The sequence below is a fragment of the Stegodyphus dumicola genome, chromosome 2 (genome assembly GCF_044657685.1).
Source record: "Stegodyphus dumicola isolate Sdum_Otavi_A_Nest chromosome 2, ASM4465768v1".
NCBI classification, from domain to species: Eukaryota; Metazoa; Arthropoda; class Arachnida; order Araneae; family Eresidae; genus Stegodyphus; species Stegodyphus dumicola.
In genome coordinates, this window is record NC_140769.1 from 219390260 (window position 1) to 219412626 (window position 22367).

Sequence of the window (22367 nt, forward strand, 5' to 3'; positions counted from 1 at the left end):
CCCATCTGTTATTGCGTTCTATGTATTTTCTGCGAAATATTATAACACTAATCATTCTCTTTTTCATACTATTTAATCTTCAAAAAACTTTAGAATGGAACCTCAAATCAAAGTAAATATCAGCAAACATGAGGATACATCCGAAGAATAGGGGAATCAAGAGAGTTAATGCAAAACGAATTCCATCATATAGTTATTCAGATAAATAGGTAAGCGGGAATATGGACTACATAGAAAGTGTTACCCAAAAGTAAAGAAATTTTATCAGGTTGACTCGGTGAGAAATTTTTCCTGAAAATTTGACAGAGCAGAATTGTTTCAATTTTTATGGGTTTTATTCCAAAATAAACTAAATATGTATTAAAACAAATGTCAACCGAAAATAATTGCAGAGGCATGTGTATATGTGAATACCAGTGCCCTGAACATTTTGTGTTATCTTCAGGTGTCACTGTCGTTCTGAAATTCAGATTGAATATTCTTTATTATCTGAATGACTCGTAAGATGTCATTTAGATACCATTTTTACTTTGAAATTTAGGTTGAATACTTTGTGTTCACTGAATGAACCATAAACTATGAATCAGATGCCATTTTTACTTTGGAATTAAGATTCAATATTTTGTGCTATATGAATTTATGCCACTTTGTAGAGACTTCGAGCCGAAGAGATGAAAAATGATCAATCGCCTTCGCCGGGAATCGAACCACAGACCTCTGGAATACCGTCCCAGCGAGCAGAACCACTACAACCCAAAGGCACGCCAAGAAGGTTGGAGAAATACCTCATATACTCCCCCTTTTAAAAAGCTAAAGGGCGATTGAGGTTTTTGGGAGACCCAATCGCCAAATCCTGGGTGTGGAGAGTCATCGTCCATCAGCCTTTTAGTTCGGGCGCCACTGTAGAGACATAAGGTTAATCGGAAAAGTCGGAGAGATAAAAAAATTAGCAACCGCCTTCGCCGGGAATCAAACCACGGACCTTTGGAATGCCGGCCCAGCGTGCAGAACCTCTACACCACGAAGGCACGCCAAGAAGGTGGAAAAATACTTTATAAGTTTACCTCTGTTTTACTATAACAAAATTTTGGATGCTTTGGGTAATTTATTTTCTATGAATTTTTAAATGGCTTCCCGTATTTATATGAGTCTTTTATATTAACAAGCGATTCAAAGAAGTATACTCTTGTATATTTTTTTATCTAATTCTATTTTCCAAGTTCGGTATATGCAAGGGACACCTTTGTTTTAATCCAATAATGACAGGCACTATCCATTACAGGCGTTGACCTCTACTACGACCGGAAGCGATGGTCACTTGATTATGAAAGCACCTAAATAGGTGCCACCGTTACCTCCTAAGAACGAACAGACAGTTTACATCCATTCCTTCTCCGGGAATAAAAACCCGAGCCGTTTGGTATTACAATAGGCTCCCCTGACTACTATCGTCTGGGCAGCTTAAAGGTAATATTGAATACTGTTGTAAAATGTATATTGAACGAATACTCACACGAAATATATTTAATGAAGCTCTGATTATATTGCGGCTGGAAACGTCTGATGCTATTGTTAAAAATATTTGTTTTTACAAATGTTTTTTACAGAATATATAAAAATTGTAGTATAAAACAATGGATAATGGAAAAAAGAAAAAGTAATTATTATCCTGAATTTATCATTCCTGATTTTAATATTACATGATTAAATTTAAATTAATGCAAAATCATCTCAGATTTAGCCTTAAATTACTAAATCATCTAAGTAAAATAATCGTCCTTGTTACCGAACCTATTCTAATATATTATTCCCTGCTGTATTATTCTCTAAATAAACTGTAATGGAGACTGGAAATATGATTTTTAGGATACTTCATCCATGAACAAATAATGTACGAAATCAGTTTGTAGGGTTTGAAAGTCTGGTCATAATATTTCATATCTGTTTACTAAAAGAGGTAATACATAAACATTTTCAACCACTTTTTTAACATGATAAGAAAGTTCCTAAATGGTGCACTTTCAGCTTTTTTAAAAGAACATATAATTATGGTATAATTTTCTACTATTTATAACTTAGGAATTTAACTGTGTATTATTTTAAAATTGGCCTTTTGCAGCATTAAAATAGGTTTTGTAATAATCCACTTTGTTTACTTACTTCTTAATTTTTTTTAAACACATAACAAGGATATTTGACCCCACTCTTCTAGTTATACATGATCATAGAACCTATGAACAACTTGCATGTGATAAAAGTTGTTCATAAAAATGATAAATGATAAATGATAAAATAAATGATAATTTGGTATTTTCATAAATAATATACCCTACACAAATACCTTCCATAAATGACAATTTTGTATTTTATAAAACGTTAGCATAAAATGAAATTTTATTACAATATTTATTGAATTTAAAACATAATTGATGAGGTTTTACTGCAATGCATGAATGTGAACGGTGAGAGCAAAAAGGAAACTATTTCACTATGTGGATTAAATTGAAAGAAAATTAACTCTGAGATTAGTCATGAGACTACGTTAAGAACATAAGGAAATATATGAATTTGGTTTTGAGTTGGAGCGGTTTTAGGCCGCAAACAATCGAAATTTTACTAACATTCTTAATGATCTCGCATGCAAATATTTTTCTTTTTTAAGTTTTGTTTTTAAGATTTGATTTAATTTAATATTTTATTTTTTCATCTGTTTCCTATTTCTGTTACCTATCGCAATTCTGGAAAAGAAACCTCTTCATTATCTGGAAAAAATTAATCCCTGCACTATTGTTCGTAAGAGTAATAACAAATTTCAGCATTTGACTTTGATTTATAAGTAAGAGTTGCAAAAGTTAATTGACTTCTCTAACTACTGAAGTCTTATACTTTTGCATTTAATAACTAATGTATTCTATTGATATGTTAACCCTAACTGACGTTTATGAAATTGGTGGTAGTTGTAATTTCAGATTTAAAAGAAAATTTAAAATTCCTTCTAGCCATCTTGTATTATTTAATAAAAAGGTATTAATTATAATGGTATTCTGTTTAATTATATGAGGCTTTTGCATAATCATGAAATTTTAATGTGAAGATAATATTTTCATTAAACATTTTAAGCCTTTTCACTTCCTTGTACGAAATAAAGGAAGTATTGCAATCACAAAAAATTCCGGGTACCATATTTCAACGAAAATATTCATTTCGACCGCTATCGAATGCAATTTAACTATGTTTTTGCGTGATATCTCTACGTAAGGACAGAATAATCCATTTTGTTTACTTACTTCTTAATTTTTTTTAAACACATAACAAGGATATTTCACCCCATTTTTCTAGTTATACATGGTCATAGAACCTATGAACAACTTGCAGGTGATGAAAGTTGTTCATAAAAATGATAAATGATAAATGATAAAATAAATGATAAGGACTCTTTTTACCCAAACGAATTATGAAACTGATTTAAAATGGATTCAGAAGAGATTTTTTCGTGGCATCTGTACATATGTATGCATGTATCTAGCATAACTCAAAAAGAGTAGCCTCAGAACGTTGAAATTTTGTATGTGAAACTGCTATAACATGTAGATGTGCACCTCGTATTTTGGTCGCAATTGGCCGTACCAAAAGCATTATAAATACATATATATACACATATATACCCACTCTGTTACTCGGCTCCGTGAGCTCAGATTCTTTATCCTTATATGTTGGTAAACTACGCATTTTTTCCTATAAAAATGATCGAGTTAGATTGTTCTTATCTTCCGGTTAAGGGTTTTACGCCTTTAGTTAACCTGCATGTTATATTTGTAGAATTATGAACAATTTAAAAGTTGTTTAAGTGCGGTTGAGCCATTTTTTTACCATAACAGCCATATTTTTTTATGTTTGAAACTTAGCAGAATAGCGGATTTGTTGCTAATTTAGAGAAACTAAGCTTCGCAACAACAAAGATAACGTCTTCTTGTATTATTGCGAAATAAATCATGCTTAATCCATTCTGGAATTATCATTTAGATTATTAAATTATCCCATGTATTGAGTCAGCATAGCGTCCGCAACAAATTAAGTCAGTTTATACGCCTTCAATGTCTTTTTACCGAGTGGAACCAAAAAGAAATTTTTAGTTTTGTGCACCGAAACATCTGCCTGCTGGCCGAATTGCTTGTTTTTGCGTAGAAACTCAACTCTAATTTTAATTGTAAAAATTATTTTTTTAATTGTTTTAACTGTATTTGGTGTTTTATGTTTTTCTATATCTTTCAATTTTTAATGAAGACATTTTGAGTTTTTATGTATTTTGGCCTTGCCGCGAAATGAGAAACGAATTAATTGAATGAGAAATATATTTCTAACGAAATTCGAGAAAATACGTGTTTCGTATTATCAGCAAATATTGTCACCAATCTGACTCGAACAGAGGAGAATGTTTACGAGTAGCGCATTCGCATTAAGTAAGCGGCGCTGAATCGTCTGTGAAAAACTGTTTCTTTTTTTTTTTCTTTTTGTTTAATTTCTTTTATATATCGTTTTAGATTTAGTATAGTATTTGAATAGAACATGTGGCAACAATTAGATAATTATTCAGAAGATAATAATTTTTGTGCTTTCTGAATTGTAAAATGAATGAAATGTAAAATGTAACGCTGTTAAGTGAACCTAGTGCCAGAGCGTGGCTACGGTAGATAAATATAGTGAATTTTAAAGAATGAATTTATTCTATTGTGGTTTATGCGCTATTGACAAAGTTAGAATTCAATCAGTTTAAATGAAATGCAGGAAAAAATGCATATAATTTAATATTCTGTACAAGGAAGTCATGTGATGTACCCATTATATTTTTTTCATTCTAATACTTACGGAGACATTTGTGTAATGGTCATATATATTTTACTATTTAATACCCCTTTAATCTGCTTTATATTTAAAAATGTTAATTTAATCAAATTCTTCTAAAAATTCGAAAAATATTTTTTTTAGTGCTTATTTTTTATTGGTTTGAAATAATACAATGTAACGCAGTTCGTTTTAAAACTCATGAATAAACGTATGTGAAATATTCAAGTTACAAGATACGTTGTCGCTTTTAGACGATTAATGAATGTCATATATACTTAAGAATTCATACTTACAACGTAAACTATGACTAGAAAAGTAGAAATTTATTTCTAACAAAAATAATCATAAATACATCAATTGAAACTTAAAATTTAGTGGGAAAAGTCCATTTTTAGTCTCCTTTTATGACATTTTTGACTTTCTCGCGCACTTCATCCCACAGGTTGCCTAAGTCCTCCTTATATTCCTTGAAAAATTCTCGAGCTTCTTCGGCAATGTCCTTGCTCATTTTCTTGGTGTCATCCAAGAACTATAAAATAGAAATATAAAGTTAAATCTAAATACTTCCATAGGTGTGGAAATACTTCATATATAATACGAAATATTCTTGCATGTTTTGACATTTTAATTACAGCCTTTAGATTTTCAAACTGAGAATCGTAGCACGTTATCTAGACTGTGTTAGATTATAAATTATTTGACATTTCATATCCGAAATTGGTTGTATTTAAAATTTAAAAAGGTTCATAAATTGTGACATTTCATATGGCTGCAAATCGAAACGATTTTATTCATTTCAAAATTTTTAATGGGTATTAGTACGATAGTAATAAAAGCAATATCTAATAATTCAGGTGGATACTGTCTGTTCGAAAAAAATGAAACAAACACCTTTTGAGATATATTTTCTACAATAAATAAGTAAAGTAATTCGTCAACGACATCGTTAATTACATTCAAACGAAATTATTAACTGTGCATTAATGTGTAACCGCATTAATTCTAATGGAAAGTGTGTGTGTGTGATTATGGCAAAGCCTCTAGGCTATCTGCCCAACGGGAGGGATGCCTTCGTGGAGGACTTTCTAAGGGAACTGGCTCGTATACACGTTACACATGGGGAAAACCACGAAAACGCCCATGCAGCCAGCCCGTTCGCGGGATTCGAACCTCGGACCGAACTACCAGTGTTCAGCGACTTTACCGCTCGGCCGCTGGTGGGCCCCTTCTAATGGAAAGACGATATATAAAAGGGATCTAAAAGGCGTACCAATTTTGAATGATGCTGTGACATTTGAATGTTACTTTTGAGTGAATAATTGGCTTATTATCTTCTAAGTTTTATTTTTATTCTTGTATCACATTTCAGATGTTAACATTAAAATTCTATGAGAGCTTATATGTTAATATGCAATCAATATATATCAAATGAGTAAATGGTTATATTTTGTCCGCACACAGAACAAATGTTATTCCATCTTATCTATTCCAAGCAAATAAAAGATTACGTAAATACTTGTTACCTTGACACAAACATAATATGAAATTCTAATAATAGATTAGCGTGATTATTTAAAAAAAGTCTGCAATTATTTACAATTCTCACACAATGTTTTTTGAATAAACATTTGTAATTGCTTATATTTTATGCAACATATTTATATAATGTAAGTTGTAAATTAATTAAATTTAATATTTATCTCATTGCAGAGTAAAACTGCTTTATTACTAAAAAGGGTTTTCTAAATGTGTTTTCCTATTATTTTCATTGAAAGACATTATTAAGAGACCAACTGTGTGGCGATTTTAATTAATTTTATCTTCTCTTTCTTACATTGTGTACAATTACATACAAGACTAAAGTTTAAGCAGTATATTAATTTACTGATACTTTATGCTATGAATTTCTTTACAAAATTATATTCTTATTAGAAAGATGTTCAACTACTTTTATAACCAGTTAATTTGAAAAGTTTTACAAACAATCTGGCATATAGACAGCAATTTTCTACTTTTCGTCTTAGAATCAGCACTTCTCTAATAAGTAGGAAAAACTCTCTATGATAAGTAGGAAAAAAGTTACGTACCTCACGAGCCATTTTTTTAACGTTGTCGAGCTTGCTCTTGCCCTTTTCCAAGGCTTTTCCGTACTCGTTCTTTACCCATTCTCCGAACTTTGAGAATTTTTCTTTGAGTTCGATGTTTAGGTCTTTGAAGTAATTCTTGACTTTCTCGTAGACATCCTTGATGGACCTTTTGGATTCTTTGTCTTCAAGAACTCGATCAATAATTTCTAAGATCTTTTTCTTGGCTTTCTCACCTTTTTCCTTCAAGGCGTTGATGAATTGTTCTGCCAACTGAGGAAAATGTTTCATTATTTAAAGCTGTAACGTCTTGTGAAGTTAAAATAATTTAAAACAGTCTCATGACTAATTCCAGAGTTATCAAATGTATTTGGTGAATTATCAACCTTTGCAACATCCCAGCCACAAACCCGAGCCAAACATATATTTTTATTATCCACTCCTTGTGGTTTTATATAGTTAAAATTAAAAGTTAAAGTAAAACATTTGATTCTAATTACAAAATTACAGTCTGAGGAGATGTGCCCTGGTTAATAAGTTTCAAATGATTTATAACTGTATTCTCTTCTAACCTAAAGCATAGTTTCACGTTAAAAGACAACATTTTGAAAGCATTTAAAGCGTGATTTATGAGCGTTTTGACAAATGATTCCTACGAAAGCATGGAGAATTCTGTGAGCATGCTAAAGTACGCGTATCGCTAGAAAGAATGTATAAGGAAACGTTATTTCCTTGCATCAAAATATTAACGCTGTCCGAAACGTTATATTCTTTTCCTACTTGTCTGTATATTTTATGCATATGCTCCTTAAATTTCGTACAAACACAATATAGGCGTGAGTATGGGCTATATTTAATACTGGATTAAAATGAGCACATTTATGTTTAATTTTAAATAAGTGAAAATTTTTGAAATACGTACCTCACTTCCTTTACCGAACAGTTTTTCGATCTTTGCTTTCAGTTCTTCAGAATCGATTTTGTTAGTAATCTGCAACAGAAAAACGGCAGTCATTTTGTATATCTCTTCTCAACATTGTAAAATAAATGACACGTAATTGGCATTACAAATATCTTTCGGATAACATATATTCATATGGAATCTCTAATGTACTATACTCAGAAATCTTGTCGGCTACGATGGCTTCTGTAAAATATTGTATTTAAATCAATGTAATACATACAAATGCTTTAAATCCACAGTAAATCCCTTGTGACTTGCAAAACACCAAATCCTTTTATATAAATGCTAAAAATTGTGTAACAGAATTCCATCGACAGCATGTTAATAGACTACATCCTCAGGACACCCATAAATATCCCAATTTTTTCTTAAACACGTCCTCCCGAGGGCTTAATGCCACATCCCAGTATATCCTTAAGACACGCTGTCTAGGTCCTATTGACAGCACATGGGTAGTCATTAGGATTTGAAATCCGACTTATATCCTAATACATGCATTAGTCTGAAATTCAGGACCCTACAAAGCCATCAATGGAGGCGGCGGAAATAGGTTTAATTTATTACAAATTTTAAAATTGTTGCATGTGAAATTATGCCACAGGCCTCTAAATTTTTGTGTGAACGAATATTATGACATAAACCAAAATAGATAGGATTGGATTTTTCAGAAATCTATGAGTAAAGTTAGCCTCTATTAGTAAAGTTTAAGAATAATTATTAGAACACAGTGTTAATAATGAAGATCTAAACAATAATTATCATTATTTAAATTTAGGAAAGATGCATTTTTCTATAAAATATCAGATTTTCTGACAATACGACGTTTCACATCGCCTATATTTTGAACTTTTCTGCCGAAATTATAGGTTTTCCTACTATCATTTTTTACTCTGTGTCAAAGGGGTTACCGCCAGAGGTCATATATTAAAAAAATTAATGAGACGTAAAGAAGTTTATATATGTCACAACCAGTGGGAAATGTGTGCTTGCGAATATTTGTATTCTCTTTTCCAATATCTGATATAACGACATTTTGCAAGTGGCTAGATATCGACATTTTCTCTTGAATGATCACTTATTTTAAGAAATGGTCATGTTTTGGATTATCAGCTATTGTAGTGACAAATGTACATGTATAAATATAAATTATAATTAAAATGAAACATTAAGGAGTCAATTTAAATTTCCCTTTTAATTTACATATTTTTTACTTAATTTTAGTTAACTTATATTTACGTATTTTTTGCTTAATTTTAGGTAACTTATATTTACATTTTTTTATCTGACACACACACACACACATACACACACACACATACATATATATATATATATATATATATATAACAAAAAGTTAGGTTAGAAATGTGAGAAAAGAAAAATGATGCTGGATGCTTGGTGATCATTTGTATTTAAGTATAATTCTTAATATCATTAATGAAGCAAGAAATAGATAGCTTACTGGCACGAGAGACCCATCATGTTCTTTTGAAGCATATATTTCTATATTCACAGCGTCTGGAAATGACGCAGTCCAAAAAGGTTTATTATCAGCAATTACTGTTTTTGTAATAGAAAGGGAGGTACCCAAATTAAAATGAAGAATTAAGGAGCTATTTAAAATTTCAATTAGAAATTTTATTTGTACACTTTTTATCTTATACACACATATATCAGTCCTTTTAAAGTAAATTTTGAAACTTCTTAAAGTTTTTGCATTTCTTTACATATTTAATTATATATATTTGTGTGTATGTGTGCGTGTGTATAAACCAGAATAACATAAATTATGTACGTATTACAACAGTGGGTTATTTCTCATATCTGTAAAAATATTCGAGAGTTGTAGCTAAGAACTGAACGCACATAAAGCATCATGCACTGTTTGTTCTATCTATCCGATCTATTTATTCCAATATTGTAAAAGTTTTAAATGTTTTCACTGACCATGTCCTTGATCTTCTTGAAGACTTCGCGAATGTTAAAGTCAGCTTCAGCAACAGATCTGTCTTCCCTGCCGAGTTTCTCCTTGAGTTTCTCCCAATAGTCCTTAAGCTTGTCCTTCAATTTCTCGAGAAGTTCCTTTGCTTTTTCGCCTACGTTTACGTTCATGTCCTTCAGCTTCTGGCGGATTTCCTTCAGCTGAATAAATTATATAAATTATAATTTTTGTACCCTCCTTAATAAACTTTCAATTTTTTATATCTTAGAACAATTCACATCTAAAATTTTAATAAGTTACTATCTAATGTTCATTTTCAGCCTTTTCGAAACCTGCATATTTTTTCTATTTGTTTATCTCCGTACGAGACCGTTACAGGTTTCTAAATGAAAATCTTTTTTTTCTTTTCTTAAATGGTAATTTAAAAAATTTTTTGATTCTTATGTTGTTTTCCTATTAAAGACGGATTTAAATGAGGAATTCGGAAAGAAAATTCAAAGTTACAAACTGAATTCAAAAGACCGCGTTTTTATGAGTTTAGTAATTCAAGACGGGCTTAAATGTAGAATACATATAAAGAATTCCCTTTTGAAAAATGTCTTAAATTATTGTTCAAAATGACATCCGAGGTGGACTGTTATTCGCTTAAAAATAGAAGATCATACTAAAATTAAAAACTAGATAAATATTGTCGATGATTAAAAGAATTACATAAAACCGTGACATTTTCTTTAAATTTTTCTCAGTATTATATAGTGAGAATTATTGATTAATTATCTATTGATTTAAGGAAAGGTATGTAACGGTTATCTGCTTTCCAGGCGAAATGTTCTTGCAGAGGCTTGATTGATAGATTAAGGCAAAGCAACTGAAAGGTTACTTGCCTAAGTGAATGGGTGCCTTAGGAGGATACATTTGATTTGAAAATTGACTTGTGTTTGCATTACACATGATGTAAACAATAAAAATGCCCTTCTCACCAACTCATTCATACAGTCGACATTTGAATCCATATGGAATTGATAGTGTTCAGCGGTGTTATCCATGTGATCGCTGGTGACCAGACTTTGTGGAGGGCCTTTCTAAATGAAATTGTTTAATATTTATGTTATACACGGGGAGAAATACGAAACTCCATTGTAGCCAGTCTGTTCGCCGTAATTTGAGCCCAGATCAAGCAACCAGTATTCAGGCTTCCAGCCTACGTATTTGGTTCCTGATGTGCTAAGAACATTTTGAGTAACCTTAGTATGTATTCATTAACTTTGCACTCCTAAATTAATCAGTAACAGAGATTTAAATTTATGTGTACTAATACATAAACCGTACGTAAGTTTGAATCTAGTACATTTTAACGCTGAAAAAATCAACTGAAAAATTTTTTTCTGTTCTTTGAAAAAAAAAATCGAGTTGTATTTTAAATAATTAGCCGAAAGGATGATGATGGGCATATTTTTGTGGTCCATTTGAGGTTAATATTCTGTGAAAACTGGAAACTAGATCTCTCTTAGTATTTCTAAATGCTTTCTATGAAAAACTGATTTTAGATAAAGTTTTCGTTCTTGTTCTCAAAAGTAAACTTTACCTTTTCCAAAGTATCTTGGAATGTCTTTCCGTTTTCAATGGCATCCTTGATTTTCTTAACAAGCTCTTCGAATCTTTCCCGAAGCTTGCTTACGACGTCTTCCCTGTGAAGAAAGTTCCAGAATTATTATTTACACAGTATGTGTGCTGGGTTATATCTAGATCTAAATATAATTGAATTAAGAATACTCTACAAATGATTATTCCGAGTTGATAGTTGAATTGACAAACGTATTTACCTCACCCCAAGTTAGCATATTTTATCAATAAATTGCTTTTTATACTTCTGAAAATGTGTACTGTATTTTTTAAGGTTGGGTTTTATAATTCTAATACCCAAGAGCACATAAAGAAGAAACAAATGAATGAATGCTTACTCTAAGAGCTATTTTCTACAAATATTTAGTAAATGTTTTAAATAAATTGTAAAAAATAAATTAAAGCAAAATATCTAAAATTCAGGAATGTTTCAGTGACATATCCAGGAATAAATATACACCCAGTGGAAATTAAATAGAAGGATTGACTATTTCTAGAAAGCGGTGTGTGGTGTATTTAATTATGGCAAAGCACACTAGGGCTATCTGCCTATGGGGAGGGATGCCTTTCGTGGAGGACTTTCTAAGGGAAACTGGCTCGTATACACGTTACACATGGGGAAAACCACGAAAACGCCCATGCAGCCAGCCCGTTCGCGGGATTCGAACCTCGGACGGAACTACCAGTGTTCAGCGTCTTTACCGCTCGGCCGCTGGTGGGCTCTATTTCTAGAAAGATAGAAACATTTTAAGTCTTACACTGGCAATAGAAATTAATACATAATTCTTTTGCGTACTGTAAGCAGGGCACGATCAGAGAACGAAAGAAAATACTTGTAGAAGTATAGTTCTGGTTTGCTTTTAAAAGCAAATATTATAGTATTTCGCACCTTTTTTCGCAAGTCAGACAGAGTATTATTTCGAAAAGCAATTTTTATTTTGAGAAGACTTGATAAACACAGGGCGGCACATCAGAACATTAGAAAGCATGGTTGAATGCATACGCTTGTCTTGAGGTCAGAAATTGCTGTATGTGACAGGTGTGAACGTGTGTCTTCATGTACTGCTCTAAGAGCTGATACATAATTTTTCAAAATGCAATGTCTTTTTAACCTTTTATATATATATAAAAGTTATAAGTTAAAAAATGTTATCAAGTAATGCATTCTCATTATTTAATTACCTCATATCCATACAGTTCCTTAGAAAATGAACATATACAATTACATATATGCAATTCTTTAGAAAATTAATGACTAGAATATGAGGGAAACATGCAGGGGAGCCAACAAAGATAGATGTTGTTTGAAGAAGTTTTTATTTTCGAGAAAAAAACTCAACAAACATAGATGCTATTTGAGAAAGGTTTAATTTTCGAGAATAAAGCACAGAGTTGATACATACTTACGAAGATATATAATGTAGAGAGAATGTCTGCTTATAAAATGTTATATTTTATTGAACTTACTCAGCGGCGAGTTCTTCAGCGAAGAGTACGGCATGGTAGTCGGCGGAGCGTTTGCCGATGCCAAGTTTTTCCAAGATTTTCTTGAAATAATCCTTAGCCTTTTCCCTAATCTTCTCGAGCAATTCCTTGGCGTGCTCCCCCAATTTAATCCTGAGTTCCTTCAGCTTTTCTTTGATTTCCTTCATCTGAAAACAAAAGGAGAAGCTTGATCTAATTTCTTATAATATTGTTTTAACTTTCTTGGATAGGCAAGCAACTGAACATACATACTATGCTCAAATGGTAACGGTTACCTTTTTATAAGATAAATATTGTACATCTAAGATATTAAAAATAATAAAATTAGTAGACGTTTATCCCAGTTTTTGTAGAATAATTGAGTATTAAAAGTCGAAAAATAAGAAAAATAATGCTTGCGAGTTACAATAGACTTCCTTTAATTTTTACTACCTATGCTCATTTGATATATCTTTAATAAATCAGCAGCAACTTACTGTAAAATAATTCAATATATTTGAATTTTTTTACTCTAGCATCGATATAGCCTAAATCTGTTCTTCTAAATCATCTGAAATGCCCGTGTATATGAATTTTTGTTAGAATAGATTTCCTTCCCCCCTGACAAACATAATTCTACAGCTTTAACAATAACTTACTTAAGCGATTACTTCTCTATTGGGGATCATTGTGCAGTTTCACTGACTGGTGCAGTTTTCCCTTAGGACAGGATTTCAAGTGAGAGCATGAATAGCCAAACGTTGATGCTAAACAAATGCGCATTCAAATAAGAGAGCTACTTTAGCCACTTAAAAAATGATTAGCATATTATTTAACAGCTGCCGATACCAATGAGCCATGCATTAAAGCGATGGGGGGAAGTAGCAGGTAGAAAATAGACGAAGGTTATTCGGACTACTTGCCGATGTTTGAATGCATGAGTGATAAGTGCGATTTCACTATGAAAGTCTTAAATAAAAGAAATATATCTATTTTTCCTTCCTTTTAATTAATGTTCCATATCTTCATTTGCATATTAACTGATTATTTGTTCATTTTAAAATTTTAAATTTTAATTACAATAAAAAATTTGCATTTTCTACAAAGAATAAAGTTTTGTTCTGCAACTTCTCAAGGGGGCTTCTTTTCTTACGTATATTGTTATTGCAATTTAACTACAGTGGTTTGTTGATTTTCCTTGCTGGCTTTAGCCTCTGATATTTCAGTTACATGATTAACTGTTCTAGTCTACTAATGTTAACTGGTTCGGTTATGATTTCTTGAACACATAAATATAGGAAAACACAAACTATCTTAAAAATTAAAACATTTATGTTTTCTCTAATCTTAAACTTAAAATGTTATTCTAATTCAGTAATGCATAGCAATAATTGTATTTTTTTAAGATTTAGATGTTGAAGTGTGGTTATTCTTTTGAATATTCTAAAACATTCAGTATAATCTTACTTTCTCTAAAGTCTCTTCTTTAACGGTTTTGCCGTGATCAATAGCCTCCTTTATTTTTTCCAAAAGTTTTTCCAGGTGCTCTTGAAGCTTCTTTCCGAGTTCGGTCTTAGGCTCGTCATCACTGAAGAAAGAAGAAAATGTAGTACTCAATTTTGTGAAATTTGTATATATATATATAAAGAATTATATACATCAAAAAGTACAGCAGCGAATTACTAATTAGGTATTCGCCATTTTCCAATTTGCTAGAACAGAATTTGCGAATAACTGAATTTTTGCTAATAAAGATGTTCAGCTGTTTTGCTTTATTAGTTAGATGTTTATTGCAAAAATATGCCAAAAGTAACATTTTATTAAGTGCTTACAACCTAATTATTTGGTTCGCAACCTTTATGAAAACAAATGATGAAAATTTAAAGTGTTTCTTAAGTCTAGCGTCAAAGATCCTTAATTATCAATTCCCAGGACATCGAAATAGTCGCCCAAGGACTGTTGAGCAACCGTCCATTTTCTAAAATCTAGATTAAGACCAGTTGAGCTTTAGCTATATGTCTCTTAAAAATCTTGGTTCATTCAGACATAACTCATTTGATTAGCATGGAAAAATATAGCTTTCATTATCTATTTATACTGGCTCCACGTCTTCAAGTGTGTTTTATTGGAGTGGTAACATCAACTGGATTTATGTACTACAAAACACGAGAACTACGTCCAATAGATTTTCTTAAATTCCCTCTGATGCTGTATTTATAGGATAAGTTTTACGCTAACATTTTATCTACTTTTATACTGCTGAACATCGATTAAATTCTCTGAATTTTCTAGTAATTTTACAGATGGTAGGTCATTTAAGCACTAAAGAAATCTTCTTACTCATCGGCGAAGAGGGCGTCAAATTCATAAAGAGATCGTTTTTCTGGTTTGAGTTTCTCAAGAATCTTGTTCCAGTAGTCCTTGGCTTTTTCTTTGAGTTTTTCAATAAGATCCTTTGCCTTCTCACTCAAGTCTTCTTTCATATCCTTAAGTTTGTCACGGATTTGCTTTGCCTAAATGAAATTTAAAAAAAAAAAAAAAAAAAAAAAAATTAAGGTCACTTTTTAGAAAAGTATGCTCGGAAATCTTGTATGTATAATTTTTTAAAATAATGAGGAAAGTTTAGTAGTAAAATCATTTTACCTTTTCCAGCCATTCTTCCCTAACTTCCTTGCCTTTCTCAATGGAATCCTTGATTTTTTCCAGAATTTCATCGAAATGTTCCCTCAGTTTGGCCTTGATATCGTCACTTAATATGAAAGAAAATCATTCATTATTATTATCTTTGGAAAGGTAGAATTAAGTATGTAAAAAAGATAATTTTTTGGAAGCGAAAAACATGATAATCAACTGTGCTTTTGCCAAAACTCGAACTACTGATATTCCCGATAATTACTTCTCCTATGCGCACTGTCATGCATTGCCATGTATACTGCCTTTTCTGTAATACTGACTGTCATGTCTTCCATGACAGTATGCATGGAAGAATCTTATAATTTTTTACGTGTCTAAAAATTGTAGAAATTTAAAAATCTTTGACTTTAATTCCCTTAATAATTTGTTTTTTTCCTTTATTAAGATAGAAAATACTGTAATATTAGGATATTTGAGGATTATCGCCGAGTCGGTAGAAATTAATATACTTAACACCTACTCCATTAAAAAAAATTGATAAGGAAGTTTTCAGGTAGTAAAGCTTTGGCCTACTAGAATGCTGTAGTTTGGAAGGGAAAAAAAAAAAAAAAAAAAAAAGGAAAATCGATGATCCTTTAATTTGAATCTCTCAAATCTCACTCTTGAGTGGAAGGTCATGTTATGGTTGTTACTGGTTTCTATAGCTCAGTGGGTAAATGCAACTCCAAAACATGAAAAGCTAAGCTCTGTTCTTTCTTTTATAAGTTTCATTGCATTGATGTTAAAAATCTAGAATAAATAGAAACCATGCAATTATCTGCTAATCTAACCTGTTATCTATACCTTGTAGAAACATTAGGTATTTTTGGAAACAGGAAAGATGAAAAATTAGCAACGTCTTCGCCGGGAATCGGACCGTGAACTTCTCAATTACGCGTTGAGCGTGTTGGCCACTACGCCACGAAGGCTCGTTAAGAAAGTGGGAGAAATACCTTATAAACGAATTTTACAGAAAAATGTAGAGTGTAAGACTGCTGAAAATGTGAGATATATGAATTCTGAGATGTTTTACGAGTTACATTTAACTTCATAAAAATATATCTATCTCTTTATATTTCTCTGCATCTCTGTCTATATATATAATATACACTATTATTTCTATGATATTCGTATATTATACAGATTTACATTTTGCGTAGTATCTATTATAGCTCGCCTCTTTTTTATTTTGTTGTTCTTTGCTTGCATACTTTGATGACTGAAATGTATAAAAATGGTTTCGAATTATCACTTTTAAATACCTGCAAGTTTAATCATTTATTCAGTCTATTTAAATATCCTATTTCTTTAATGAGGAAGTCTTCACTTCATTGCAGTCTGAGTGGCTTTATAATAAGGGTAGTATTTATTATTTAGTATATATTACTCATTCAAAATGCGATAAATTTTAATGAATTATGAAATCTTCTTACTCGTCAGCGAAAAGGGCATCAAATTCATAAAGAGATCGTTTTTCTGGTTTGAGTTTCTCAAGAATCCTTTTCCAGTAGTCCTTTGCCTTTTCTTTGAGCTTCTCAATGAGTTCCTTTGCCTTCTCACTTAAGTCTTCTTTCATATCCTTCAGCTTGTCACGAATTTGTTTTGCCTAAACAAAAATAATTCAAGTCAATTTTTAAACAAACTGTGCTGAGAGAAATTTGTGCCTTCAATTTCGCAAAATAATTTGAGGATTCCGGTTCATAATGAAATAATTTTACCTTTTCCAACCATTCTTCCTTGACTACCTTGCCCTTCTCGATTGACTCTTTGATCTTTTCCATTATCTCATCAAAATGTTTTTTCAGTGTGGCCTTGATATCCTCACTTTAGAATAACGAAAATTATCCAATTAGCACTAGTAAAAATATCGTTGTTAAAATATTATCCTAGTTAATTACGTCATATCATTTCCAACAAAATGCAGTATGAAAGATTTGGGTTTTAAAATGTTGCATAAATTTAGTTTCTTCGCCTTTCTTTTAAATTTGATATTCTTAAATTATGCCCCATTGATAGAATTTCCATATATTTTAGGAATGAAAATTCAGGAGTATTTGGCGGGATGGGGTATATATAGAATCTCGCTAGAATCGAGAAAAAAAGGTGTTTTTGTATTGATGTATTGATGCATGTAGAGTATATTATAATGCATGCATTTTGATAGTGATGCAGTATTGTATTCCATACTCTACTTGTGATCCCCTATAAATTAGAATGTTAATAAAAATTTGTTGATGTAATTATTTATCTTTAAATTTCCCTATTGAAAATTTTCTGCGTATGCCTATTCTTAGAAGATTTAACGAAAAATTAATTTTGATGATTAGAAATCTACAACATATACATTTTACAAACCTGTATGACAGATAAATGTTGGTATGAAAAAATAAAAGGAAATCATGCAGCAAGGACAACAAAAGGACCTTTTCATTTCACTCTGATGATAATATGTATGGCTTAGGTTCTTGTTTCCTTTCCTCTCATTTGTATTTTTCATTTTTATTAGAAGCTCATTTTTGGAATTCGTATTTTTCATGGAAAAACTCAGAATTCACGTTAAGTTTTAAAGTTTTGTTGTTGACACTTGGAAGTGGTGTCTTTCCATAAAGACTGAGCGTTGTTCATAGATGAAAAAATGGTATTCATTAAAGTATGCGAGCTACCGCTTCTGCGATCATATATCGAATTATAAGCCACCCAAAGTGCTTTTTCAATCCTTCAAGGATTAAGACTCTTGATAGGGATTTTGAAGCTAAAGATTCTAAATAATATGCGGAGTACCACGCCGCAAATGCTTTCATGTTAATTCACATTAGCATGGAGTTTCATTAGTGAAAATGATGCCTATTTTTTGGCCATGTTTCGCGACATCAATAACATTAATAATGTATACTTCTGGACGTTTTATAGAAGCCACCCTTTTAAAGGCTGCTCTTGCTTTTGTTTTACAGAACTGGAGCAATTTAAATTTAGTGGAATAAAAAATTTATACATTAGGGAATTATTTAATGAAATCTCTTTTATTTGTGCATTCGTAATTATTTCCATTTATTTCCATATTTTAAAATGGCTTTTTATGGACGATAGCTAACTAAAAGCGGTAGATCGGATACTACATCAATACCGAAAAAATGCTTTCTACTGAAGCTGGAACAGAAGTTATCGGCGAAACGGTTTAGCTAGAAAGACAATCACTCTCATTTAAAAGATCCGGGACACTTTTAAATACGACGCACAAGATCAGACATAACTACAAATCTCGGACTCTCCGGGTATACTGCGAAAAACAGGTAAGTTGATTCTTGCAGTTCTTTCAGATAGTTTGTGAAGTGGATTGAATCAAGTCACAACGTTTATTGTACCTAAATTATACTACCTGTGGTAAATTATACTACCTAGTGGTAGCCTTTTGCCATTCTAAATAAAATGACAAGAGTTCAAATCCTAAAACTCACAACTCTTTTCTTTGCAGAGATGCCAGTACCCTTCAAGGAAATAATTAACCTAGCGGAAGACTTAGGGTTGATCTGTAACATATGAAGATTTTAAGACTGCAATTTTCTGAGCAGAAGTTTTTTTTCATGTTATTCAAATTTTTCTTCTAAGAACGTTCTATTAATTTCTGTTTTCTCGTCTCGTTGGGACGACGCTTAACACATTTTACAAAATCTCCAGCAGGAAACCTCAGTATGCAAAAAGCTGCTAATATAGCGAAGTGTTTATGTTAGTTGACAAGAGAAAAGGAAACGCGACTCCATGGCGGAAAAAAAACCCACTCTTTTGTTTTCATCTTCATCAGTTTAAAAATGTTTCATTATATCAAATACTAGAAGGACAAATATTGAATCAACTGAAACACACAGTTATTCTCGATCTAAATGTTTAATATGATCAAACGTATAAACAGTTTATATGGTATTTATTATACTGTAACTTTTACCTTTCTGTTTTCCTGCCAGAATTTAAATATTAGCTTAAACATAGTTAAATGAGGTAGAAAGAGACGTCAAAAGGAGGTTTTAGATTGTTTAATCAGAGTGTGTTCCGCCTGTTGAAGACCACGTTATTAGTTGAAATTGTACGATAGGTTTCTGTCTACGGTGTTGCTTTAATCTTGTCAATAGTGCTGTCACGACGTTGTAGGTTCGAGCCAACTTGCAAGTTAAAAATTTCTGTATAGCCTTTGGTTAACCTAAGAGTTAGTTTAAACATAGGTTTCCTTACTTTTGAGATTACATAAAAAATGCTTGTTGGTTTTGTAAGCGCCAAAAATGCCTTCTGTTTAACTGTTTGCGTTCCTAACAAAAGGTTCTTTTACAGCCATACTACTTCTTAACTTAGTGTATGTTACCAAAAGGAGTGAGACTGAGCAAGCTCTAAATGGTTTTGAAAAATTTGATGTGATTCTTAGATTTTCAGATAATAGGAAATTGACTGTCGTATCCATTTAACTTTTTTATCTTACATTTATATAATACGTATTATAACTTGCATGTTTCTAATTTCCGCTTTGAGTTTTATTTATATACTTTATGAACTGAAATATGTAAAAATAATAAGTGCTGTGGTCAATATCGATTAAATATAATTTCTTCAGTCTAAGTATCAATTTTCTCCACTGAGAAATCATAAAATGTCATTATACCTTCAGTAGCCTTACAATACGAATTTAATTCTTATGCTATCACTTAACATTATTATAAACGAGAACTGAAATATTTAATATAACTTGGCATTTCATTTAAATACCTAACGTAGTTTTCTGTTTCTCAAAATAATAATAATAATAATCAGTCATGACAGTTTCTTACTCATCAGCGAAGAGAGCCTCCATTTCATAAAGGGATCGTTTCTCTGGTTTTAGCTTCTCGAGAATCTTATTCCAGTAGTCCTTTGCTTTCTCTTTCAGTTTCTTGATGAGCTCCTTTGCCCTCTCACTCAGGTCTTCCTTCATGTCCTTTAGCTTCTGGCGGATTTCCTTCAACTAAAAGAAAATTTAATGAATTTATATTCTATTTTTAAGCATGTTATAGTCGGAGGGTGATTGAAAAGTCCTACACATCAGATTTTCAAAAATTGTAAATATTCTAAAGCAGATATTAATGATAAATTATCTCAGCGATGATTCCCATATTCTGTTATAAATAATATATTATTTGACATTTCAGTAGCAGCTTATGCTGTTACGTTTCCCTCCATCTTTATCCTCGCATACACCGTGCACGAAACAAAGACTTTCAAAATTAACAGAATGAGCTGCAATTCAAATTTCTAGTGATATGTTACTTGTAAGAGCATGTATCATCCATTGAAACAATTTGTCCTCAATACCCATTTTGGAATTTTCTTAGGGTCCTAAAACTTGCTGTGCCTGATTTTTGGATCATCCTGTAGTAAGTAGAAACTAAGGATAAAATTTACTCGATAAAACACCTTTATGTAGGAATCTAACTTTACTAGATGTCAAATAATTTGATTTTTTTGTTCCCAGTTGTTTGAAAGGAAAGATGGGTAAAATTTAGCGCGACAGTGGATAAGCTTGTAGGTCAATATCTTTATCTGGAAGAAAACGATATCGATAAAAGATTCTGGTTGAGTATTCCTGAAAAACCCTATATTCAGATTATTGCAGCGTAAAAGAAGATACTTCCCGTCATTGTAATAAGTGAGATCCTTTTAGAGCTCCTTCAGAGGGGGCGGGGGAGCCTGTGCAAAGGAAATGAATTTTGCTTTGGAACAAAGGGCTTCCTCGCGCATATTTTTCGTTTCTAAAGTATCCATTTTGCGAGTTCTACAATTTTTTAAAATTTGATGAACACAACTTTTGGATCACCCTATATAGGATTTTAAGGTCTAAAAAGGTCTTTAAATATTAAGGTCTTTAAAGTATCCATTTTGCAAGTTCTACAATTTTTTTTAATTTGATGAACACAACTTTTGGATCACCCTATATAGGATTTTAAGGTCTGAGAATGAGAGATCTTTCATTAATTTATACCTACCTTTTCTAGCGTGTCCTCTTTGACGAGCTTGCCTTTCTCAATGGCTTCTTTGATCTTCTCAAGGATTTCATCGAAACGCTTCTTCAATTTTTCTTTCGTGTCTTCACTAAAGAATAAAAACGTGCGCCAGTCAGAATCAATTACACATCGTTATCCTTCTTAGAAAATTTCTGTTTTGATTTTACCGTAATATTCCACAAAATAAAAATTCAAATTTAGTTTTGCATAAGAAGTCTGTGAAATCTGTATTCTTGTTTTCTTCAATTTTTATTTAAGAAAATAAGTACAGATTATGCTATACTTTATGAATTATTCATTACAGGAAACGTTTTAAAGGTAAAGATTTTATTGTTACTATAATACTTACTCGTCATCGGCAAGGAGTTCCATTTCGTACAAAGAACGTTTCTCGGGCTTCAATTTTTCGAGGATTTTGTTCCAGTAATCCTTTGCTTTTTCTTTTAGCTTTTCGATAGCTTCCTTTGCCTTTTTGCTCAGGTTGACTTTCAAGTCTTTCAACTGTTCACGGATTTCTTTAAGCTTATGAACAGAATAAAGGACATAAGACATTTTTTCTCAAGAGAAAACGTGCAGAATTTAATTATAAGCAAGAAGATTTATTTACCTTCTCTAAGTAGGACTCCTTGACAACTTTACCCCGCTCAACAAGGTCCTTTACTTTTTCGAGAACTTTCTCGAATTCTTCTTGCAGCCTTTTGCCCAGTTCTGTCTGTGGCTCGCTGAAAAATTGTAGGCAAAAGTTTCACTTT

The 22367-nt window shown here is 31.6% G+C and overlaps 1 protein-coding gene across 1 annotated transcript in view; it reads right to left on the reverse strand.

The window, feature by feature from the left end:
• The window catches only part of LOC118201420 (uncharacterized), a 298201-nt gene that overhangs the window by 176986 nt on the left and 98848 nt on the right, over positions 1 to 22367 (reverse strand). The window contains exons 27-38 of the mRNA XM_085810260.1: positions 22223 to 22337; positions 21965 to 22137; positions 21598 to 21703; positions 20407 to 20579; positions 17314 to 17419; positions 17029 to 17201; positions 15566 to 15671; positions 15263 to 15435; positions 14390 to 14510; positions 12926 to 13110; positions 11421 to 11523; positions 9895 to 10035 (exon numbers count right to left, since the gene is read on the reverse strand). Of these exons, the coding sequence (XP_085666386.1) occupies positions 9895 to 10035; positions 11421 to 11523; positions 12926 to 13110; positions 14390 to 14510; positions 15263 to 15435; positions 15566 to 15671; positions 17029 to 17201; positions 17314 to 17419; positions 20407 to 20579; positions 21598 to 21703; positions 21965 to 22137; positions 22223 to 22337 (1675 nt within the window). The remainder of the gene's footprint in view (positions 1 to 9894; positions 10036 to 11420; positions 11524 to 12925; positions 13111 to 14389; positions 14511 to 15262; positions 15436 to 15565; positions 15672 to 17028; positions 17202 to 17313; positions 17420 to 20406; positions 20580 to 21597; positions 21704 to 21964; positions 22138 to 22222; positions 22338 to 22367) is intronic.